The following is a 22057-nucleotide window of genomic DNA, read 5'->3' as shown; positions in this document are numbered from 1 at the left end:
CGAATTATTAATATACTTTATCGCACTAATCAAGTCTATGTAACTGGAGTTTGATTACTTTTGTCTGCAATTGAACAGACCTGCAAATGTAAGTGATTCTTTTTTATCTATTTTTTAGCAGTACATTTTACTATTTACAAAAGGTATTGCGAAAATAAATTTAGATACAAATATATTTTAGCCTCTTAAAAAAAATTAAATCCAAAAATTGGATCGCACATGCGCACTGGTAAGCCCTTGGTTCGTCTTCTTTCTCGCAGTGCATGTTGGGTACCTGCCGACTTTCTCCGTCATGGCGTCCCGTGCCCTGCACCAGTGTGTCCGCTCTCTCGCCCGACCTTCGCTGCGGCTTTTGTCCGCTAACCTGATAGTGAGAGCCGCCCCAGTCCCCGCGGCAGCCGCTCTCCGACCGCTTTCCTTCGCCGCAGCCAACCGGAGGACGCGGTGGCTCGGCCAGAGCCCTGTGAGTGTCCCCGATCATTGAGCTGCTTTGGCCTAGCGTGTGTCGCCGTGACCTACCAATGCCTTTCAAAATCGATTGCGTTACCAGAGCATGGGGAAATTAATGCTGGATAACAAGTTTTTGGGTCGACTTGTCATGCTTTGAATAGTTTATCAAAATGTACAATATGTACGACTTGCGTTTGATAACACGTCAGGTTGGCTAGCTTGCTAACAAAGTTGAGATGCATTTTCTAGATGCAACTCATAAGGTGGTATAGATGATTAATGTTCACATGTTATGGTCGTATTCCTGTGCTGCTTTAAATCAAGGTAATGCACTACTGTCTCTGTGTTAAAAACTATTACAATATGAAATAGTATAAGATGTTCCATTTGATTTTGTAAATCGACTGTTTTGATTGTGAAGCAGCATGTAATGTTTCGAAAAGTGCTACACAAATGTTCAGCAGTCATATATTTGAATAATTTCAGAAGTGGTGGGGGGGAACATAGCAGTATGCGTTTAATTTGTGCCTTGAGATGCAACTTTATTTTTTTGGGTGAGCACGTGTTTTTCAAAACAGATTAATCTCAAATCAGCTTTCCCTGTAGAATAATGGGAATGCCAATTTGCAAAGTTTTGAACAAGAATTTAACTGAGGGGGGGGGGGGGGTCCTGCTTCGTCAACATCCAGGGGATAAGAGTGGAGAATAATAATTATTTTGGGCACAGGCTGTCAATAATTTTAGTCAGTTTAAGTCTTTCACTGGACTCTCACTGGGTATCAATTGGTGATCAATTATTTGAGGTGAGAAGTTAAATTCTCCTCGTTGGTATCCAGTATGTGAAGTGTCTCAGTTCTATTCATACCTGCATGAATTTACTCATCGCATGAGTCTTGATGTTGACATCTTCAAACATGACTGGCACCTTGCCCACTTCCGATAAAGCGGAAGCTTTTGATTTTTGGAAGAAAACTGCAGTGGGAGGTTGGTGTGATAATTTTGACAAAAAGACTGCAACGAGACCAGACCCCCCAAGCAGGGAAAGGTGAGGGCAAGAGAGGAGCAGAGAAAAAAGACATCTGTCTTTGTTGCGACCCAATCAGAAAAAGAGTACTGCATTGTTTAAGGTAAACATCTGCTTATGTTAGTGTTGATTGAGCTCTCTCCCTCCTCGCTTCTAGGCCTCCTCAGGCGTGCTGTGCCGGCAATATGGCGACCTGCCGCCACTCACTCTAGAGACCATCAAAGACCGCGTCATGTACGTTCTCAAGCTCTATGACAAGATTAACCCCGAAAAGGTGAGCTTAAATCTACACACTGGGAAACAATGCATCAGTTAGTAAAATATAGCACCTGTGAATCCCCCTCAGCTGCAGACGTCCTCCCACTTTATGAAAGAGTTGGGTTTGGACAGCCTGGACCAGGTGGAGATCATTATGGCCATGGAGGATGAGTTCGGTGAGTGACTTTGTCCTTCCTTGCTGTTGGTTTTCATTAATTTGTTACCTCTGCAGGCTTTGAGATTCCCGACGCAGACGGCGAGAAGTTGATGACTCCCTCTGAGATCGTACAGTACATCGCAGACAAGAAAGATGTTTATGAATAGAAAAAGGAAAAAATAAACAAGGCAAGTAAGTCTCTCATGGGACACTCATGACTGTAGAACCCCCCCAATATTTTTACTTTTATTCTTCTTTTTGTTTATGCAGTGTCACACCATCCAACCTCTACAGGAAGATGACACCAAATGATTTGTCCACATCCTCACAGTTGGCGCTTCTTTATTCGTGGTGTTGTCAGCATCTGCTCCTGCTGAAGCGTCTTGCGTTTGTATTTAAATGAACAGCTCAAATAAAATGTCTTTGCTTTCCCCTCCACACATTTGTATAACTTCTTCCGAGTTGATCAATAAAGATATTGTCTCCGCGTAAAGCATTTTTTTTTTTTAAGCATTGTTCAGTTGCCTACATTAGTGAGGGACAATTATCACAATACAATACCTACATTTGTTTTGTAAAAATAAAATGCATATTTAAAGGGGAAGTCAATCCCGAAATGTTATTTGCAAGAATGTTCTAGACAATTCCATTACTCAAAACATGGCATTCTGATCAATATTGTTTGTGGAATATGAGTGAAGCATAAAATCCACCCGTGTTTATCCATCTCGGAGGGCGGCTATTTTGTCATTTCTGTCTCCTGAAAATGACATCAGTTGCTCAGATGAAGACCAATCATTGCACAACTTCAGAAAATAAGTGACTCGTGATTGGTTGTGGCTGCCCCCTGAAATGGCTATAAACATATTTTCCTGCTGAACTCATATTCCACAAAGATAATCAGAATCCTCTGTTTAGACTCTTAAAGGTGCATAAAACATTACAAATAAATTTTGGGGGGAGACTTTGCCGTTAATATGAAAATCAAGCTTTAAACTTGTGCCAAATAACCTGGAATGAAGTGCATCAAATAAAGGTGAATTAATATTAAAAGATAAAGATACTACAAAATGTCCAATAAGATGCTAACAATTTTAACATTGTCTGAAACATTTGCACAAATACCAGGACAATATGGCCTCAAAATTTCTTTATCTCAGATACTTAAATTAGTGAGTCCAATGAGGCCCGCTCTATGAGGCCACATTATGATAATGACCCATGCAGTGGCTTCATGTTTGTATTTCCCAGATAAATAAAGTTTTTAGTTTTAGCCTTGTCAAAAATCTGCATGGCGCTAGTTAAGCCCTTCCAACATTTTATTTGATATTCTAAAATACAGAAATATTTTTTTTCTTCAGCCCCCCTACGTATCACTCAAGCAACCCTTAAATCTGGAGAGGAAGAAAAAAAATCTGGAGCTGTGCCTGTTTAATGGAGCATAAAGGAAGATGAGACATGAATGTGATTGTTAGTCTTTTATTGAGGGTTGTACCCAAGTTATACAGCTTTGTATGCTGGCTGAAGGGGCCAGAGGTTACAAACAGTAATCAGTATACGAGTACAGCCAACAGAAGACCTACTACCTACAAGTCTACACTTTAGTACACATTCTCTTAAGAGCACTAAAATTTCAGGAAAAAAAATACTGAACAAACCAAGCAACAAAAAAAAAAAGGAGTAAAAATATTAAATGAAACCAAACAGCATCAGAGGAGACATTCATATTAGAGCACACTGGAGTTGGTTTTAATACCTTGTCATATCAGGTGACTTCGCTCACTTTGTCTTTTTTTCTTTTTTCTTTTTTAAATTAATGTATCATTATACCCAAATAAAGATTGTCCTTCAAAAAGTGCAGTTTCCCCAAAAGTTAAGATAAAATCCTGTGATGACCCGAGGAAGACGTTTGAAAATAAAGTTACTTCCTGTCGTTTTCTAGGAGAGGAAGACGCCCTCTCGGTGATTAGAGACACTGTCAGTATATATATATATATATATATATATATAAAACAGTCTCCCAAGGCAATGTGCATAAGAGGTGATCCAACTAGACACGGTGGATTGTTAGAATCTCTATAAAAAAAAACATGTCCTGTAAAATTTGCACTTTCACCAGCCTATTGCCGAACTGGGAAAAGAAACGAATGGACCTGACCACGCAAGCACCCACTTTCTGCTACAACTGGCCCGACGGTTGCTAGGTAAAGTTTTTTTTTTTTTTTTCCTTTTTTCAAAAGTTTAGTATTTGTAGTAGCAGTACGATTCAACAATGGCACAACATGTTTGAGGAATATTATTGGGAATACCGTCATTTTTTTTTTCTTTTTTAAATGCTTTTTCTTATTTTTAAGGGATTTTCAAGAACACAAAAACCCAAGTTGGACATGGAAGCCTGGGTTCAACACTCCACTGCATAGTCTCTCTGAGCGACACCCACCCTCTTTGTGCTGGTTCGACTAAAGCTTTTTGTTTAGTTTTTTTTTTTGCGCATATTTATACTCAAATGACAAACATAAAAAGTCAGCAGGTAATCACAGTTTTCATTTTCTTTTTTTTTTGGGGGGGGGGGGCGTCATTCTTGTGTGTGTCAAGCATTTTTGATCGAGAATAATTGCCACTGGGTGTTTGCTCACAGAAGAGTTCAGTCAAGAGGAGAACATAGTCACATTATTCTTAAATAGTAAAAAGTAGTAAAGTATCACCTGCCAGCTTCCCGCCCGCCCACGTCCCTCCCTCTCTCCATCCATCTTGGGAAAATGCTGGGCAGCCCTGGAGATTGTACAGTGCTCAAGGTGGGTCTCGCTCACTTTGAATAAGGTTTTCCTTACATCATCTTTGTCGCAAAACTCAGCTTCAAGCATTCCACGCCGTCTTGCTTCTTAAATACACACATACACGCGCACGCTCACAAAACAGTCCCCTGTCCCTTTCCTTCCTGCTACCACCTCCCGTTGGCATCATCTTGACAAATTCCCAGCACAAAGATGGAAATCAACTAATGCAGCCAAACAGTAACGTGAGCATGTTGCTCGTCCCTTCTCGACGACAGAACAAAAAAAAAAAAAATGCAGTCATGCTGCAGGAAGGCGGCTAGCTAGCGTTGCTCCTCAAAATTGGCTTTCCAAAACTTTGGCGCCATTTTGTAGGAGGCACAAATTGGCAAAGAATGTCTGTGGTAATAAATGGTTCTATAACAAACGTTTATGAATAGTATGTCGATGTTTGCGGCAACCTGTCACAAACAACCTAACCCTCCCTCCTCCTTACAACAGATTTGTTGAGCAAGTTGTCTATCCGAGAAGGCCTAGGAGGAGGAACTGAAAACTAAGAATCAGGCAGAAGCATGGTGATATAGTTAGTCTGGAGTCTGCAGATGAAATGATCAAAGGAAAGCCTGCTTAGCTGATGCAGGATCAGTGATGAGAAAGAATAGCGAGTGGGAGCTCGAGCAGGCTGATCCAAGATCAGACAAGGGGAAGGTCAAGCAGTTCGTCACAGAAGACGACAGCCAATCACAAGAAACAACCTTCTGACCTAGCGTCCACCCCCCCCAAGCTGTCCCTGTGCCAATCTGTTGCCTTGACAACTTGCTGTTTACTACAGTACGCCAACATGAGCAATGCGTCACTGTCCAATGAAAAGCATGCATGTCTAAATGTATTTGTTTTTTTTTTATCCCCACATTAAAAACGGAGCAGCAGACATCATATGGGATTTTAACATTTTTTGTGTTCGCAGCTATATCATGCTCATTTTGTGACCTCAGAAACTGGGCTGCTTATTGGGTGCTAGGGCTGCACGATAAATCGGAATCTAATCGACATGACTGAGGTTTTTTATTTTTTCCTCTCCCCCCAACCTTCGGTGTTTGAGTGACAGATGAATTAACCAACCAGAATTGTCGATGCTCGGGTCTTAATAGCGCTGGCCAATTAGTGTAGTTGGCTAACACGCGTTAGTCTGCGCTCCGGTGCCAACAGTTAGCGCAGTCCGACAATAACACATTACGCGTGCACCTGAAACTTCTGTCGCCGTAGATAAGGAGAGGGAGATGCTCGTGCTATAGACGGGCGGTATGTCCATTATTTGGACGTACGGCAGATTCGGCAAAAATGAAACGCATAAAAAAAAAAAAAAAACGCATCAGATCCAGAGGCAACACGACCAACGCATTTCAACGTTTAAAACAGCACGACCGATTTGAGTATGAATCCTGTCAAACAGATTCGAAATAAACAGATAAAGGGGAGGCAACGACTAGCGGTCATTCACGTGCTACGCTAAGATCGCTAACAGTAGCATTCACGTTTTGAAAAAAAAGTGTCATCGGAAAACTATCTCCCAAGTATTTGTGCGTACCGGTGATAAACTCACTTTCAGAGCAGCTTTTCAGCACAAATGGCAACATTGTAAATTGTAATCGTGCATGTCTGATACAAGCAATGGTGAATATACTAGTTTTTCTAGCCCCCTCAAAAACGAATACAATATAATCGCCAGAGGAGAACGCCTCATACTTTATCAAATGGAGACATTAGTGATTTGTATTATAATATTTATCAAATTCTTTGTCTGAAACGAAACGGACTCACAATCGTAGTTTTGCGAGCATTGTGACAAGCTTGTGTGTGACGTGTGGGTGTGCGCGTGCATGCGTGAGGAAGATTGCAGGAGGAGATGAGCGGATATGCTGCATTGGCGAGCGAGGAAATGAGAGACAAATGTAAAGGAAAAGTTAAAGAGTATATAAAAAAGCAAGTCGAAGCAGAAACGGATAACAGAGTAATGTATTGTGAGATATATTACTGTCCGCGATTGTTTTTGTCCGTCTCGCTTGCCGAACTGAGCGGCAGCGAGTCACGTAGTGCACAATGAAGACAGACAGCGCTACAGCCTTGACTGACATACTGATTGGCTCGTCATTAATACTCCTTAATATGTATTTTACAAACAGTAGCATTTTAACGTGTAAAATACAAAAACGCTAATCGAATCGTAATCGCAATATTGCTCTGAATAATCGCAATTATTGGGTGCTGATTAACACGATGGCCCACCAGTTTGATGCCCACTTCAACCGGTGCCTACAATTTTTATCTTGATGTCAAGTAATTCCACTGACGTGACCTGAGTTTCATTTAAACAAAAATAATGCCATCGACCATCTTGTGTCATTTTGGTGTCAAAAACTTTAGCGGGAGTTCACGTTTCTTTTAGACAAAAATAATGCTTAGTCATCATTTTGGTGCAGGGGAACCATGTCAGTAAGTTGGGGAGTTACACTTGGACAAAAACAGTGCTTTGCCGCCACATTGGCCATTAGAATTTTTTTGGGGGTGGGGGGGGGGGGGCAGAAATTGTGAATTTTGTCTCAAGGCCCTATGTCAGGTTCACTTTAGAACGTGCACTAAATTTTGGAGTGAACAATGTTGACGTGCGGGTAAGCAGATGGACAGCACATGCGTTTCACTGGACCGCAACAAGTAGTTGAATGCAACTCTTTGCCTGTGTTATAGTGGACAGGTCTAACAGGAAGGTAGCAAGGACACCCGACAACTTGCTGCATCCTCAATGGAGCCAGCAAACCACCCACTTTCCATTCACAATACACACACAACATACCCTGTCACTATAAACTAAGACATACACACACGCAGACATCTTCAACAAAGTTCAGCGCCATCATCACCAGCTTGCCGCCTCTTTCCGAACGGCTTTGCTCTGCGCTCACGCGACTTCTTACAATCCACCAAGTGCAAAATCCAAGGCTCCTCACTTAAACATGTCAGTTAAGTTAATCACAAAAGAAAAGTTCAGATGTTCCTCTTGAGAAAATGTGTCGAACAAGACCCACAAAAAAGTTTAAGCAAAAACATGTGGAATTAAGTAAGCTAATATTTTTGATTGAATTATTTGGTAAAGCAGTTCAATACTGCGGCGCGCGCACACACACACACGCACACTTGTGGCTAATACTCATTGTTAAATAGTCACTATTCGGCTTCAAAACTAAAGCCAACGTGTCACACTTGTCAAATAAAAACCTGGAGTGGCACACACACCAAAGAGTTTAAGGTCCATGGCTTCGCTAACGCTCATGTGCACTCGGAAGCTTTTTTGTAAAGGCCCACCCCGCACCCAAACAAAAAAAACAATAAAATAAAAGGTGAGCATCATGGGAGCTACACGATGACAGCTAAGAGGGAACATCTATTAACATGGACACACATTCACACATTATTGATCAGGTTAAGATGCCCCCCCCCTACTAGCACTGCACAATATAATCAAATACAAATATCAATATTGCGATAATGGCCTATGCAATACGCATATCGCAAAGACATGCAGTCATTTTCTTATGGAATTGTATTATTTTATCGGAATTTGACCAGTCTGATGCAACCTTAAATGCGCATCACCACCCAATAGTTGGACATCATGTAGGGGAATTACAATTATTGAGCTAAGAACACATTGGGCTTGCTTATTTTGCCGCATGATGAAAAAAAATATCATTAGATAAAAATGTCATTTGTTTAGGTACATGTTAAATATATATCGCAATAATCTCGACAGAATGAAAGTCAACATCCATATCGCATTTTGTTTTTTTTTCCAATATCGTGAAGCCCGAACAAAGCACAACAATACAATCATATTCCATTTGTAAACAGGTAGAAGCCACTTGACTTGTTGCATCTGCGGACACATTTGGGATCAAGGCAATGAAATGTGGACGACTTTTGCTTCACTGTTTTAAAAAAACAAGTCACTTCTATCCTTTTTTATCTTTCCCCAAAAAAAACAAAAAAAAAAACAAAAACACTTTGTGGCAATGAGAGCTAAATGTCGTTTATAAAGTCGTCGTACTGAATGAAACATTTAAAACTTGTCAGACGCGAAAGGAAGGGAGGAAAAAAAAAACACCTCTCAGTAGGCCGTGAGAAGCTACAGTATGCATAGATACAGTTTCGCCTTTCTCTTGGTTTATACAACATTAACACTCCTCCCACTGTTGATTTTAACATGGGTGGAGTGGAGGAGACACACACAAACACACAAACATTCTCTCTCCCACACGCACACACACACTTGGACCCCCCCCAACCCTCAAAAGACAGCATATTGAAAGCAGTGTGTTGAGCTTCTCCAGCTTAAAGCAGTTATTTGGCAGAGAAAAGAAACTTACAGACCATATTATTTATTATCATACATAGTTTTCAGTGCTAGAAGTTGGATTTTCCTTTCCTACAAGGAGGAGTAGTAGTTGTTTTTTTTTAAATTTTATTTTATTTAAATCAACTATAAGGGAGGCGGGGAGGGGGGGAACTGGCTTAATTTCCTGAGAACCATTGCTGGTTATTTAACAGACAAAGAGGAATAATTCAAATAACCAACACCATGGCCAAAAACACTGATCCGAATTCCCAGAGTTACAAAGCATCATCTTCATCCTCGATAAGATTTTTTAATTTTTTTTTTTGTATCTTTTATAAATGTTTTAGATTTTTTTTTCACATTTTTACATATATATATTTTTTTTATGAGCATTTTCTATTTTACTCCATCTTCTCTTTAATGAAGGATGAACACACGTTCCGCCTCCTAAGTCTTGTAAACAAGAGGTTGCAGTGTGGCACCTCCAAAATATTGAAAGCCTATTCTCAAAGTGCTGTTCCCACCCTTGCCCACTTTGGGGCTCGAGGGTGGGCTTGCTAGATAGGCCCCGGACCCGACATTAGGGGAGCTGGGGCATGCTAGTCCCAGCTGCGGCTACAGTCCTTTGCACTGCAGAGCTCAACGTTCTTTAGTTTTCAAACAAACATTGGTGCAATACTTTTTTTTTTTTCTCTTTTTGAACTATCCCCAGATAATCCTCCCGAATTAGCTTCTCTTCTTTTTGAATTTATCTGTTGATCTTGAACTCCACGACAACGCAGTAAGGTAGGCGTGCCAAGGCAAGAAAGGAGCGCGCAAACACACACGCACGCACGCACGCACACACACATTACGGCCACGCATACACGGTAAGGACCTCAATGAGTAAACAGCTACACTGGAAAAACTGGCTGCTCCCTCTATATTGCAGATTAAATATATACTGAGGAAAAAAAACACATTCAGTGCAAAGTTTAAAAAGCTCTTACTCCAACATTGTCAGCAAAAAAAAGAAAAAAAGAATTGGAATTCAAATAAACATGACGAATGAAACAAATATATATATGTATATATAAAAATGAGCTCGATTGAAGCTTTTTTCGGTGTGAAAGAGCACTACCTGGAAGCAAATATCCATCCGTTCACATTATAGAATTGGCCTGCAGGATTCAAGTATTCCGACTGATATGTTTTTGGGCTAAAACAAAGTGGACATATGTGCAGAGAGAGAAACGTAACTTGTTTTCCACAGGGGGGGACCCCGTTTTGTTTGTCATCTTGTCATAAGTGAGTAGTGCCACTTCTTTTGCTTTCATTCTGCTGATTATTGACAATTCGCCACTGACCCTTGCCGACGCCCGCTCACATGGAGTCCCCGGCGCCCGCCAGGTGATCCACCGGGAGGAAGGAGCTGATTGGCGAAGGGCTGCCAATCCTTCCCACCTCCGTGCCGCTGGGGCTCCCCCACAGGCTACTGGAATAATTGGGCCCGCCCCAGAGGGAGGAGCCGTGGAGATCGCCGCTGTTCCATTGGCTGGGCTCGGCGGCGCGGCCGGGAAAAGGGTGGGCCTGATCCATTCTGCTCTGAGACGAGCCAATGGCCTGCCAGCCCGAGGAGGGAGTGGCCAATGACTGCCCTTGTGCAAAGAAGCGGCTGATTTCCTCCTCGCTGGCGAACTTGGCCAGAATAGTCGTGTTCCCCAAAACACACCTGCACACAAGCGCAAGGAGTGTGAGTGCCAATTGGAGGACATATTGACTTATTGGTATTCATTTGAACGATCACCTTTGGTTGCAGGTGATACCTAAGAGTGAGGGTGACCTAAAAGGTTTGCTCTGATATATCAAGATGGAGAAATGAAAAAAGCGCTTACATGTGCAGGCTCTTCTGGGCCTTGGCAGCCTCATCCTTGGAGCTGTAGCACACCACAGCGTTACCATGCGGCAGGTTGAGGTGGAATGTGATCAGAGGGCCATGCTGCATACACAGAGTCTTCAGTGTCGAGCCGTCAATCTGTGGGACCGTTGGACCAACAATTAATGACGTGAACCAACTGGACGCTGTTTAGAAGATTTATTTTTTGCCCGCATACCTGAGGCGTGAGGTTTTTCAGAACAAGCCATTGGGTTCTCCCTGAGCTGCTGCTGTCACCCCAACTGGAACCTGACGGCCAACAAATACTCTCTTAACTCTTCCGACGAGTGTGCGTGTCACTATATAATTTGTCTATGTCAGCCATATGAAGGTTAAAACGTGAAAACTAAGAGAAAATTTGGTAGTCTTAAGACAAACACTAAATGTGTTCACAGTGTGTGGATATGTCTCACCAGGTGCGTATGTGGAGTCAGTGGAGCCCCACCCCCCCAGCCTCAGGGCCGATGGATCCCAGCCGGAGGACGCCGAGCTGGGCTTCTGACCGGTGAGGCCGGGGGGAGGTCTGGAGGGGGCCGCCACAGATAGCGCCTTGGGAGGCAGAGGGACCTTCCACAGCTCATGGGCAAGAGAGGAGTTTGATACAGAACCAACGCCGGGAGACCATTTTGACTCACTGGGTCTGGCTGTGTGGACATGGGAACATAACGCACAAGTTTCACCACGAGGAAAAGGAATGGTGTGGCCTGCAGGAACATCTGACCCACACTCCTTTGCAATTAGAAAAGTCCCAATCCCCATCTATTGTTCTCCACTGAATAGTGAGTTTCGAACACCTGCAATTGAATTTGAGAGCGAGAGCGTGGGAAAGAAAAAAAAAGAAAAGAAGAATGCTTACCTGAAGTGCTTTGTGCTGTACTGGTGAGGGAACCGCTGTGGCTGGAGGCACGAATGGATGACCAGGCACTATTAGAAGGCATCGTGGTGTTCAGTGATGAGGATGGCCCTGGACAAACGGAGAGCAAGGGAATTAGTCTGATTCGAACATCGCTCACTCCAAATTTGTGTTCACCATGCACATGACTCACCATTGTTCCTGTCCCTGAGGTGGTCTGTGTCACGGACGGTGTTGATGGAGAGGTTATTAATGACACTACCGGGGGTCACAAAAGGGTCCGTTTCAGGGTCAATGTCGGGGTAACCTTTCCAAGGTTCACCAGGTCGGAACTCTACACACAGAAACAACCATTAGCTGCTTTCTAGGCAAAACGCTGTTGTGTTCATCAATCAACATACCTGGGGGCCAAGTGACAGTGTTTCCGTGGGGTGGGGGGGAATTGGCACGGGACGGCCAGCCGTCACCCACTGAGCCTATTGATTGGCCGGGAGGGCTCAGGGGAGACGGGCCAGGGGACAGGAAGTCATAAAAAGGAGAGTCCTCCGGACGCAGTCCTGACGAAATAGCACCTGTGGGACGGACAGAAAAACAGGAGACACGTCAAAGATCCAAAAGAGTGTCCCTGGAGGAAAGGGAAGGACGTTCAAAATGGTCTGAAAACTACATGCAAAGTCATGTGTACCAGATTTGTTGTTCTGCTCCAGAGGGTCAGCAACCCATAGTTTCTTCAGTCTGGACTGGGGCTGTTCTTTGTAGCCTAAAGCTCTGCCAGCATTAGTACCAACACCCATGTCCAGGGATACATTCAGGTTAGAGTTCAAGCCTGACGGAAACAACACAGGAAATGCATTTAGGTAACAATTCATATCATATACAACTGACCATTCCTATTAATAAGGAGATGACTAATTTATTTTTTCACAAGGGTATTTTTTAGCAGTTAACATACTTAAAGGGAAATTGCTGAAGGATCCAAGCGTGGAAGTATCCTTCTGCATCTCAGGGCTGTTGTGGGGCAAGTAGCTATCCAGGTATGGTTTGAGGGCAGAGGACTGCTTTAGCAACGAAGCGTCCAGGTGACGTGGTGGCTGCATCATAGATGGAGACGAACCAATAGGACGCATCTAAAGACAGCAGAGTCGTAAAATGTTAGTTAGTTAGTTAATAAGAAACCCGAACAACAACGTACACAATGATGACGAACAAACCTGCTCAGGCGGCCGTCCCACAGGCATTACTCTCTGGCTCTGAAGCTTCTGTTGCTGTTGTTGCTGCTGCTGCTGCTGGAGTAGGATAAGACGCTGCAAATGGAAAATTGAAACAGAAGCAAAAAAGTAAGAAAAACATAAGCTGGTAGCTCATGAAGTTGGTCTATTTGTAGGACAGCATCTGCGACAGCATGTCGAAAATAAAATGTTGCGCTGGGGTTGTTAATTTAACCGTTTCTGGCACTTTACCTGGAGCTGGGTCAGCTGGTTGAGTTGGGAAAGCTGGTTAAGCACAGCCACCTGCTGAGGGCCTAACAAAGGGTTCAGGGCTCCATTACCACTAGGGTATTTCAACAAGGGTGGAGGGACCTGAAAAAAAGGTACAGGAATGTTTCGATGAAGCCATCACTTGTTTGTTTTTTTTGGGGAGGCGGTAACTGAACTAAGCAATTGGCCCTCACACGTCTACCAACTAGCTTCAAAGAAAAAAAATGAAGTGCATGGTGTTCTTATGGAGGAAATACTACTGTGTAATTAACTGTAAAATTCAATACTCCACCTCAAACAAAATGGCTTGATTGTAAGGAAAAAGCAGTGTGCCCTAGTTGCTGTAGCTCACACTATAATACAAACAGGAAATGAGCGGGAAACAAAAAAGGAGCAGATAGGCGGTCAGTAATGATCGCCCGTTTCATTTACATTACTTGTGCATTTCAGCGACAGGACTCTCCACGCTTCGCTTAATCAGCTCTGGGTATATAATCGTCGCTGTCCGGCAGAAACCTTGTATGTTCAAATATGGTCAAATGACCTTTTTTCTTCACAAATCTATACTAATGGTCCGTCGCAACATTTTCTATAACTTTTTATGTAAATTTAGAAGCGGTCAAAATTCCATGAAAACAAATACAAATATACTGCTGCTCTTGAATACTGAACTTATGTTTGAGTTTTTCAGAAATGTGGCAAAACTACTTGAGCTTCATTCCACGGAAGCTGCATGGCATAATTGTTGCCTCCGTTTAACGTCTTGGTGTTTTGTTTTGTTTTTTAGCTTTGTTTTGTTTTTACAATAATGAGGGAGAACAGTAAGGTTTGTTGGATTATGTTGGTTTGGATTCATGGTTGGATCCATGTGATGCTTCGTTGCAAAAGGTCTCGTGTGTCATGGAGGTAATTGAGTCTCCATTTTATATGAACATAAACTTAATAAACGGGGTTAGTTGGCTCATTGCGCTCATTGCAGAAGGCGATTGTGAAGATGAAGCGGCGGACTTGTGACATTATCAGTCTTTTTGAACGTTGCGGGCTTCACGTGATCACAGACTGAAGTACTCCGCTGCCACCGGCTTTGTATTTATATTTAATAAATGGCAGTGTTAAATTAGTGATTGAATGCATTTTTTTAGGTAGTATCTTGTGTGTAACAGCGATATAAGGTATAATACCACTTGAAAAAAGCGGCGCCTGGCAACTCAACCATGCTGGCATTTGTTTGTTTTTTACTCCCAGTAAAGTAGGAGGATTCCGCCCAAAAGCGACAAGATGAAACTTTAAATGTAATAAAGAAATAATTGGGTGCAAAAATATTGGTATGAAGCAGAGGTGTCCGAAACTGGTCCTCGCGGGCTGCTATCCTGCATGTTTTAGATGTTTCCCTCCTCCAAGCACACCTGATTCAATTGATTAAAATGATCAGGATTATCAGGGATATATCTAAAACATCCAGGATAGCAGCTGAGGACCAGAATTAGACATTTCTAGTTTTGAAGGAATAATTGTGTATTCAGTTTGATGGCGTACGGTCTACCTGAGAGGGCATGATGGGAGGAGGCACTTGATTACGGAAGTTGGGATGAGGGAGTTGAGATTGCAGCCCACCGCGGCCCTGGGCTAAGCTGCTGCCACTCATCATTGGGTTTACATTCTAAGTAATAAGACAAGACAAAATGCACATTATCTTCATGGTCAAACAATTGCATGGGATTGAAACTCTCTAAAAAGCACAGGTAGAAAACAAACTTTCTAGAGGCAATGCACCAGTACCTTTCATGATATTTTGCATTTTAATAACTAAAATAACTTGATAAAGGAATCATAGAGCAGGACTGTGTGAAATACAGCTATCATTTTTTTGGTACGTGCTGGTGTCACAGCCTCTCCACTTCAGAAGAAAAAAAAATTATGCACATAGGTCAGGGATGGGCAACTTAAATGATAGACAGAGCCACATTTTTCATCTCCAAAACTACGACGGATAGAGACCGCAAAAAACCCAAATCTGCTCATAACTGATGGCCATTGAAATTAATTGGAAAAATGTGAATTATTTGCGCGCACATGCGTGCTGACTCAAGAAATTCTTGAAAAACGCAGATAAACCACCAATACGTGTTTCCTGACAGAAAACCAGGGGGTTGAGAAAGCCGGCATACGTCCTGGAACTGCTTGCGCACTCACCTTCCGAGAGACGCCAGGACTAGACTGGGCAGGAGATGGCCCAGAGTCGTGACATAGGATAGGCTGAGTGGAAGTGAGAGGGGAAAAGCTCATGCTTTGACTGGAGCAGTGCTCATCTGAAGCGGAGAGCGGAACGGATAGCTGCGGAAGCAAGGCCGGCCGGTGTGCACAGCAGATGGATCGCAAGCACAGGGGGAGCACAGCCAGTCACACACACAGACACAGAGACAGGGAAGAATGTGATTAATCTGAGGGTGAATATTAAAAGGAAGAGTGAGGTAGTGCTAGCGCAAAGAGGGATACTGTATATCTCGTAGGAAAGGGTGCAAGAGCAAAACAAAAAGCTAAGAGCCGCAAAGCAAAGACAATTAAAAAAAATGCCAGGCAATAAACCATTACTTCACTGAGATCCAATTGTACTTGTAATCAGTTGTAACACGATGCAAATAGAAAGTACAATCTCACGAATAAGGTGCAGTGTATAGAAATGGCCACTGTGGGGCGCAGCACGTCAGTACATGTACCGTACCAATGATACAGACTGGACAAAGAATTAGTGCCTCATCTTCACAACAATTCCAGAAATGCTCACTAAGCTTCAGGTGTGTGTTTTGTTTAGGAAACAGTGCACCATTACCCAGTTAAGTCAGACTTTATTTGGTTGTGCTCATTTATTTTACTACGCATCAAATGGGCACACGTTTTCTTGCGTGGATTTCTATTAAATCCTGTCGATTATAGAAAATTATGTCAACATGACAAAGTACAGTCGGTTTCCCAGGATTACCTTCTCATAGAAAGAGCTGCGATCCATGGGGGAGTCTTTGGGGAGCTGGTGTTGAGACCCCTGATTCTTCCCCATTACTCCGCTGAAATCCATTGCGTCCATGCGCTTGTCTTGCACCATGCCTACGCCAGTTTTCATGGCATCTTCAGGCGAGTCTCGCTATGAACGGAAAAATCACAAGAAAAAGGGAATAAAAATCGGATGACTAAGGAATTATGATGGTCTTAAAGGAAATTTTTTTGGGTGGCAGCTTGATGATAAATACCAGTGATTCTCTAACAACAAGTACCAACTCAAAACATAATCATTGGCAGGCATCGCCCAACAATCCAGCTGGCACGGTTTGGCCACAAAACAACTGTGCCCCGACCACACTTTGCAGGCTTGCCACTGCTGGCATGCAAAAATTGTACTGCCATTTTGTGTGTTATGTCAGCCTTTGTAAGGGTTAGACTAAGCAACGCCTGGCTCGATGCTAAGGCATATTCGCGAGGGCCGACTGTCGCCTCTGTGGGTGAAGTAAAATTCAATCAGGAACCTCTCAACCTCCTGTGCAGCAATGTCCAGAGCTCCCATGGCGATATACAGTGAAACCAACTACAGTTTTATGAATCCCAGACGACCGCCGGGATCCTTGTGTGCTTTCGCATGAAGATCAATGGGCAAGCATTCATAGAACAGTACTAATCTCGAACATTGGTTTTACATCATAGTTTTGCATCATATATAGTTGCTCCTGTATGCTTGGTCCAAACACCGGGACCACCCAGCCGTGGGCAGTCAAGGCCTTCTCTGCTGGCCTAACATAATCAAGAAATCCTGATCATATTCTTCACATTGATTTCACATTATATCCTATTGCTGAATTCTTAGCCAATCAGATCACGAGTTGATGATAGTAGGGCCTTCTCGCTGGCCTTACGTTGACGGTGATGAATGCGGCTTGTGATTGGATACTGACTTGTGAGGAGGCAGCGGTATGTGGAATCAACACACCAGAAAGTCGAAACTGGCGACCGTTAGAAAATCTAAAATATATTCTAGCTTTTTTTAAAGCATGGAGGAGAAAAAAGTGTAAATTTCATTGCAGATATACTTGCAAGGCCATTTTCAAAGCTGACCTTTCAAGAGAAGCTAGGTCGTCCAAAACTCACTCAGTACTGCATAAGTGTGTTTCTGTATATTGCGTCTCCAGTGGTGGTGCCGTAAATGAGAGGCAGTCATTCAAATCGGACTAAATAGGACTTCAAAGAAGGCCTAGGTGTGAGATGCACGGGCCGCCATAGGGACCACCCATTTACCACTGCAACCGGGTGAGGATTGATGCTAGTTTGTCCTCGTTATGAAACCAGATGGCATCACAATTTGTAACAGCTTGAAATGCAAAACAATCACATGTAGATTATTTGGCATAAGGTTGTTCTTAAATCAACGATGGCAAATGTCTGTACAACACTAGTTAAGTGTTTTGGATTGCACGCTCCCATGACATGACAAAGAATCTCACTGGCAACACCCATGGTCAAATACTTACAGAAAAGCTCATGTTGTTGAACTGGTTCATGAACGGTTTCATCCATGGCTCGTCTGGTTTGTTGACTGGTTTATTCATCTAAAAACAAATAGCAGTAAACAAATTAGATTCATGACAGCATTTGAAATGAGTCACAACTTTGCATTGTGGACAAACGAATGACGATAAACTGTTCTACCGGTGAACAGTGCTGGTGTCCCGGCCGAAACAAACCTTGCAGGATCCCTTAGGCTTGTAGTTCCATGTGTTTTGGTCATGTGATCTGTTGTCCTGTTGGTTGTTAGTCCACATGCCAATCTCGACCTCCTCTTCCTGGTCCCAACTGTTACCCATAGAGTCATCACCCCGCCATGTGTCCATTGGTTTGGAACCAAGTCCTAACAAGGGGGCAATATAGGGGAAAAACATTTAACATTCAACTAGTCAACTGTTTAACGGAAGCACTAAACTAAGATACAGCCGCAATTAGCAGAGAACTTGCTATGACACTAACCAGACTTATGACGACCTCCCCAACCAGATGCAGGCTCTCTATTATCCCGGGTAGGTTCATTCCAGCTCGAGCGAGTGTCCACTGGCTTCCCCCAGGCAGATGTCCCATTGTCCACTGTCACAGGCGGAGCCGAGGAGGGTTCGCCCCATGTTGAGGACTCTTTCTGCTGGGGATAAGGCTCACCCCAACCTAAATGGAAAGCACAATTTAAAATGTCAAGTCCTGTAATATCTCTAAAAGTAAAAGTGAAACACAAAAACAAGGCTGACCGGTGATCATAAGCCATTGAGCCCTCAAAAACAAGCATCAGAATATTCCTGCTGACCCACTGTTGGCTGTACCCAACTCCCACTGTCATATGTGCACTGCATTTATGAGGGTTTGTGTTACAGTTGACCGACAAGCCCTGGTTGCCTCTCCCACCACTGGATGAGTTTGGGGAGATGCCAAGGATACCTCGCAGTAAAAATAGGCCGGATCACATGGAAGGCCTGAGGCTCCAGTGTCCCGTATGTAACAAGGCAAGCACACAAGCTAGCACACATTGACTGTCACAAGGTTGCTAGAAATGCATGCAAAAATAGATACGCCATCTCAAATGTACATGCAACAATTCAACTGCTGGCAAAAGGCAAGAACATCACAAATATTACTCCATTTCAAATTTTCACAGCGAGCGTCAACCTTTAAAAGATATCTGCTCTAAATAACAAATTCAAGTTATACCAGCTCCCAAATATTTTTTCTTTGTAACTAAGAGCGGGGATGGGAAACCGAGGGCACATGAGCCCTACACGCCAAGCCATTTTAATAACAATATATTTCATTTGAATTCCCTGCAACCCCAATCAACAAACGTATCTTCATAAAGTCTATTAACATTTCCTCCTCATAGTAGCTGCCTAGGTGGCCCCAACTTCCTCATTATCCACTTAGCTGCTCCAGTTAGCTCACTCGACAGAGTCCCTGTATAACCCTGACAGCCCCTCCCTTTACTTTCCCCAGCTCTTTCACACAGGCCGTTCCCACTTGCACATAACTGCATGTCTCTAAACCCCAACAAAAGTCTGGGTTTCTATTGCAAGCGCAATTGGCAAGCGAGAGAGAAAAGGCGGAAGAGAGGCTAATAAAGGGGGAAGCGGTGGGGGGCGGGGTATTGAACGATGCTCTTAGCATTCTTAAGGGATGACTCAACCACATTCACAAAAAAAAAAAAAAATCCGCAAAGACAATGGCTGTATATATTTGCTGCCTTCAGGTTTCCCAACAAACTATAACTCTACAGACTGAAGTGTAAACGTAATTGTAACAGTAAGAAATATGCAATTGAATTATTAAAAGGGAGACATGCCTTTCCATCATAAAAGGCGTTCAGACGAGGCTTGTGCCAACATGTCCGTATTAGCTTCATTTCACAGCTACTTTTTCCACCCCACTTCTGTATTCCAATATTGTCTCTACTTGCAAGCACAAAATGTATCCAAAAGTTAACACTGCAAGCACTTGGTTGTGAAGATAAAACCATGATTTAGCAATACTGCACACAAATCTGGAGAATTATCATCTAAGGCACATCATGCAGAACCTGGCCACCCCATAAACATAATAACCGCTCAAGAAAGTGAGCCATGAGTGTTTTTTTTAAACATAAATTTCTTTAAGATAAACAAGGAAAAAGAAATGTCAAATGACATTTGCCAAAAATATGAGGAAAATTTTGAAAATCATATTTCAAATCCAAATTCTGTAATCACAACCTTTAATGCATTTTAACAAAACATCGTCAAGTTTACCATAATAAACTGCAGTTTTCATAAAATAAAAAAACATAAGTCCCTGAAAATGCCCCCCCCCAAAGAAAAAGGAAAAAAAAAAAATCTATATATATACACATTTTTTTTTTTGGCAACAATCAGCACCATTCTCATGATTGCCTTCACCCACGCTCCTTATTATTCATAAAACAATGTGAAAAGTATCCCGCTAATTTTGGCTGTCTATCAGGACTTTTTCCTTTCTTGTTGCGCACAGACAAACATTTCCAGTCGAGTTTCAAATGCTAAAATAATTTGGTCATGCTACTCACTTTGGTTTCACGCGCTTTTAAACAGACTTGGGAGCAGACCATTTTTGCTTATTCTCTGATATTACAAACTTGAATCAATTCCAAATGCATGATGAAACTGTCCCGCTTTAGTAAACAAACACTTCTCTGTGCATCAGCAGGCTATGGAAGGTGTTAAGGAAAGTGGAAAAAGTTGCTCGTATCGAGTAAATCGCCCAGGTCCTCTGATAAGGATTACACAATATATTGAGATTTTAAATTCACTTGAAAGGTACTCTGTCAGAATCATACATCTAAGGTCGATGCTGCAGAAAAATAAAAATGACCAGTTCTGTGTTAGACTGACACGGCGCAGTCACAAGACAGGTTGACCCACATACCCTCATTTTTTTTGTGTGTGAATTTAAGTCAATGTAGATATTTATTCAATGAACTTACCTGAACTTCCACCTTTGTCTTGTCCATGAGGCTGCATGGACTGAGAATGATGCGTCGAGCTATGTGATTGATGTTGAGAAGATGGGCCCATGCCGTCCTGGTCTGACTGGCCAGTTCTGTTCCACATGTTAACGGCTCCGCCATGGTATTTAACTATCGCAGGAAAGGAGATCAAAATGACAGCTGTGAGTGAAACTCTTCCAAGTTGTACAACCAACTATGACGGTCAACTGCACGGTTACTTCAAATCAAAATTTAATTTAGGCGATTTTACCAGGATCGCCCCAAGCTGCAGTTCCATCATCAATCTCCATCCGTCGACGAATGGATGATGGAGAAGGCTCCTCCCAGCCAGTCGCAGCATCGTTCTTTTGACCCACTGCGGGCATGGGACCTCCCAACCAGCCTGATGACAGAATCAAACCAAACCATTACTCAAGTCCTTGCACATTACAGCTGCAAAAACAACAGCACACAGGTGACAAATAATTGACTAGGAGAGTAACAAAACGTGCAAGCTGGAGGTGGGCCTGGAGATTTACCAGCCCACTACCAGAGCATCATTAAGATGCCCTTGAGCAAGGCATTGAACCTCCAAGCGTCACCAGCAGTGTGTGTGCACTCAGTTGAGGCGAGTCCTAATTTGTACAAAAAGTGTATCACAACAAAACAATAACATTCATTTACCTGTGGGCTTGTTGTTGGCCCTTGACGGGTTGGAGTCGGGACCTTTCCCCCACTCGTTGGAAGTATAGGAGGTTTTAGAATTGGTGTCGCCCCAGTTCTGGGAACCCTGGTTGTTCTTCACTGGCTCCCCCCAACCCTGGCTCTTATTTTGAAGGTTAGGTTTGGAATCTCCCCAGTTAGAGCCAGAGTTTTGAGTACTCTGGTCTGGAGTATTTGACCCTCCGCTTCCTCCCCAGGTGTTACTGCTGCTAGTATTAGTTCGCCCAGGCTCACTCCAGCATCCAGAACCTGACCGATCGCTGTCGCTATCCCAGCCCACTGACCCCGAACCTTTGTGGGGATCTCCCCAGTGGTTGGTAGACACTACTCTGGAACTGTCTCCAGCAGTACCCCAGCCTTCATCCTCATTGCCACTACTGGAACCCCAGCCCTGCTGCTGCTTGGGTACATTAGTCCATGTATTGGATCTGGAAGGGATGAATGAAGGTGTTTGTCATATATTAGATCATGGATGTAAAAACAGTATTAAGTTTTAGCAGTCAGTCAAGATGAAAAAACAAT

At 43.0% G+C, this 22057-nt stretch overlaps 2 protein-coding genes across 7 annotated transcripts in view; one reads left to right on the top strand and one right to left on the bottom strand.

Moving 5' to 3' along the window:
* Nucleotides 1–237: 237 nt before the first annotated feature.
* On the top strand, nucleotides 238–2382 carry ndufab1b (NADH:ubiquinone oxidoreductase subunit AB1b). 2 transcript variants are annotated; one of them, XM_088317179.1, is made up of 5 exons: nucleotides 238–463; nucleotides 1632–1748; nucleotides 1821–1908; nucleotides 1965–2081; nucleotides 2160–2382. In XM_088317179.1, the coding sequence occupies exons 1-4, from the start codon at nucleotides 293–295 to the stop codon at nucleotides 2054–2056; spliced, it is 468 nt and encodes a 155-aa protein (XP_088173305.1). In that variant the 5' UTR covers nucleotides 238–292; the 3' UTR covers nucleotides 2057–2081; nucleotides 2160–2382. The 2 variants fall into 2 exon arrangements, with proteins under 2 accessions (XP_088173305.1, XP_088173304.1); XM_088317178.1 differs by having other exon boundaries at nucleotides 239–463; nucleotides 1965–2077.
* A 970-nt stretch (nucleotides 2383–3352) lies between these two features.
* Nucleotides 3353–22057, bottom strand: part of tnrc6a (trinucleotide repeat containing adaptor 6A) — a 39213-nt gene continuing 20508 nt past the window's right edge. For 4 of the 5 annotated variants that reach the window (XM_088316364.1, XM_088316365.1, XM_088316368.1 and 1 more), the window contains 20 exons: nucleotides 21497–21963; nucleotides 21084–21215; nucleotides 20810–20962; nucleotides 18307–18495; nucleotides 18027–18190; nucleotides 17814–17891; nucleotides 16280–16438; nucleotides 15493–15633; nucleotides 14843–14959; nucleotides 13282–13401; nucleotides 13033–13125; nucleotides 12774–12948; nucleotides 12507–12647; nucleotides 12223–12393; nucleotides 12015–12155; nucleotides 11825–11932; nucleotides 11382–11612; nucleotides 11147–11217; nucleotides 10928–11067; nucleotides 3353–10764 (listed from right to left, as the gene is read on the bottom strand). In XM_088316364.1, coding sequence (XP_088172490.1) covers nucleotides 10416–10764; nucleotides 10928–11067; nucleotides 11147–11217; nucleotides 11382–11612; nucleotides 11825–11932; nucleotides 12015–12155; nucleotides 12223–12393; nucleotides 12507–12647; nucleotides 12774–12948; nucleotides 13033–13125; nucleotides 13282–13401; nucleotides 14843–14959; nucleotides 15493–15633; nucleotides 16280–16438; nucleotides 17814–17891; nucleotides 18027–18190; nucleotides 18307–18495; nucleotides 20810–20962; nucleotides 21084–21215; nucleotides 21497–21963 — 3340 coding nt within the window. In that variant the 3' untranslated portion in view covers nucleotides 3353–10415. The remainder of the gene's footprint in view (nucleotides 10765–10927; nucleotides 11068–11146; nucleotides 11218–11381; nucleotides 11613–11824; nucleotides 11933–12014; nucleotides 12156–12222; nucleotides 12394–12506; nucleotides 12648–12773; nucleotides 12949–13032; nucleotides 13126–13281; nucleotides 13402–14842; nucleotides 14960–15492; nucleotides 15634–16279; nucleotides 16439–17813; nucleotides 17892–18026; nucleotides 18191–18306; nucleotides 18496–20809; nucleotides 20963–21083; nucleotides 21216–21496; nucleotides 21964–22057) is intronic. The other variant, XM_088316367.1, reaches the window with a different exon arrangement.

The sequence above is a fragment of the Idiotropiscis lumnitzeri genome, chromosome 15 (genome assembly GCF_059441095.1).
Source record: "Idiotropiscis lumnitzeri isolate Australia: NSW breed Sydney's pygmy pipehorse chromosome 15, RoL_Ilum_1.0, whole genome shotgun sequence".
NCBI classification, from domain to species: domain Eukaryota; kingdom Metazoa; phylum Chordata; class Actinopteri; order Syngnathiformes; family Syngnathidae; genus Idiotropiscis; species Idiotropiscis lumnitzeri.
The sequence above is the reverse complement of the archived record's forward strand: the minus strand, read 5'-3'. Positions and strand labels throughout refer to the sequence as shown.

What these genes read in the sequence shown, in the direction of transcription:
- ndufab1b (XM_088317179.1), top strand. Translation starts at nt 293, where the DNA reads ATGGCGTCCCGTGCCCTGCACCAGTGTGTCCGCTCTCTCGCCCGACCT. An exon ending in GGTGGCTCGGCCAGAGCCCT is followed by an intron (nt 464 to 1,631) that starts GTGAGTGTCCCC and finishes CCTCGCTTCTAG; the next exon opens with GCCTCCTCAGGCGTGCTGTG. An exon ending in ACAAGATTAACCCCGAAAAG is followed by an intron (nt 1,749 to 1,820) that starts GTGAGCTTAAAT and finishes AATCCCCCTCAG; the next exon opens with CTGCAGACGTCCTCCCACTT.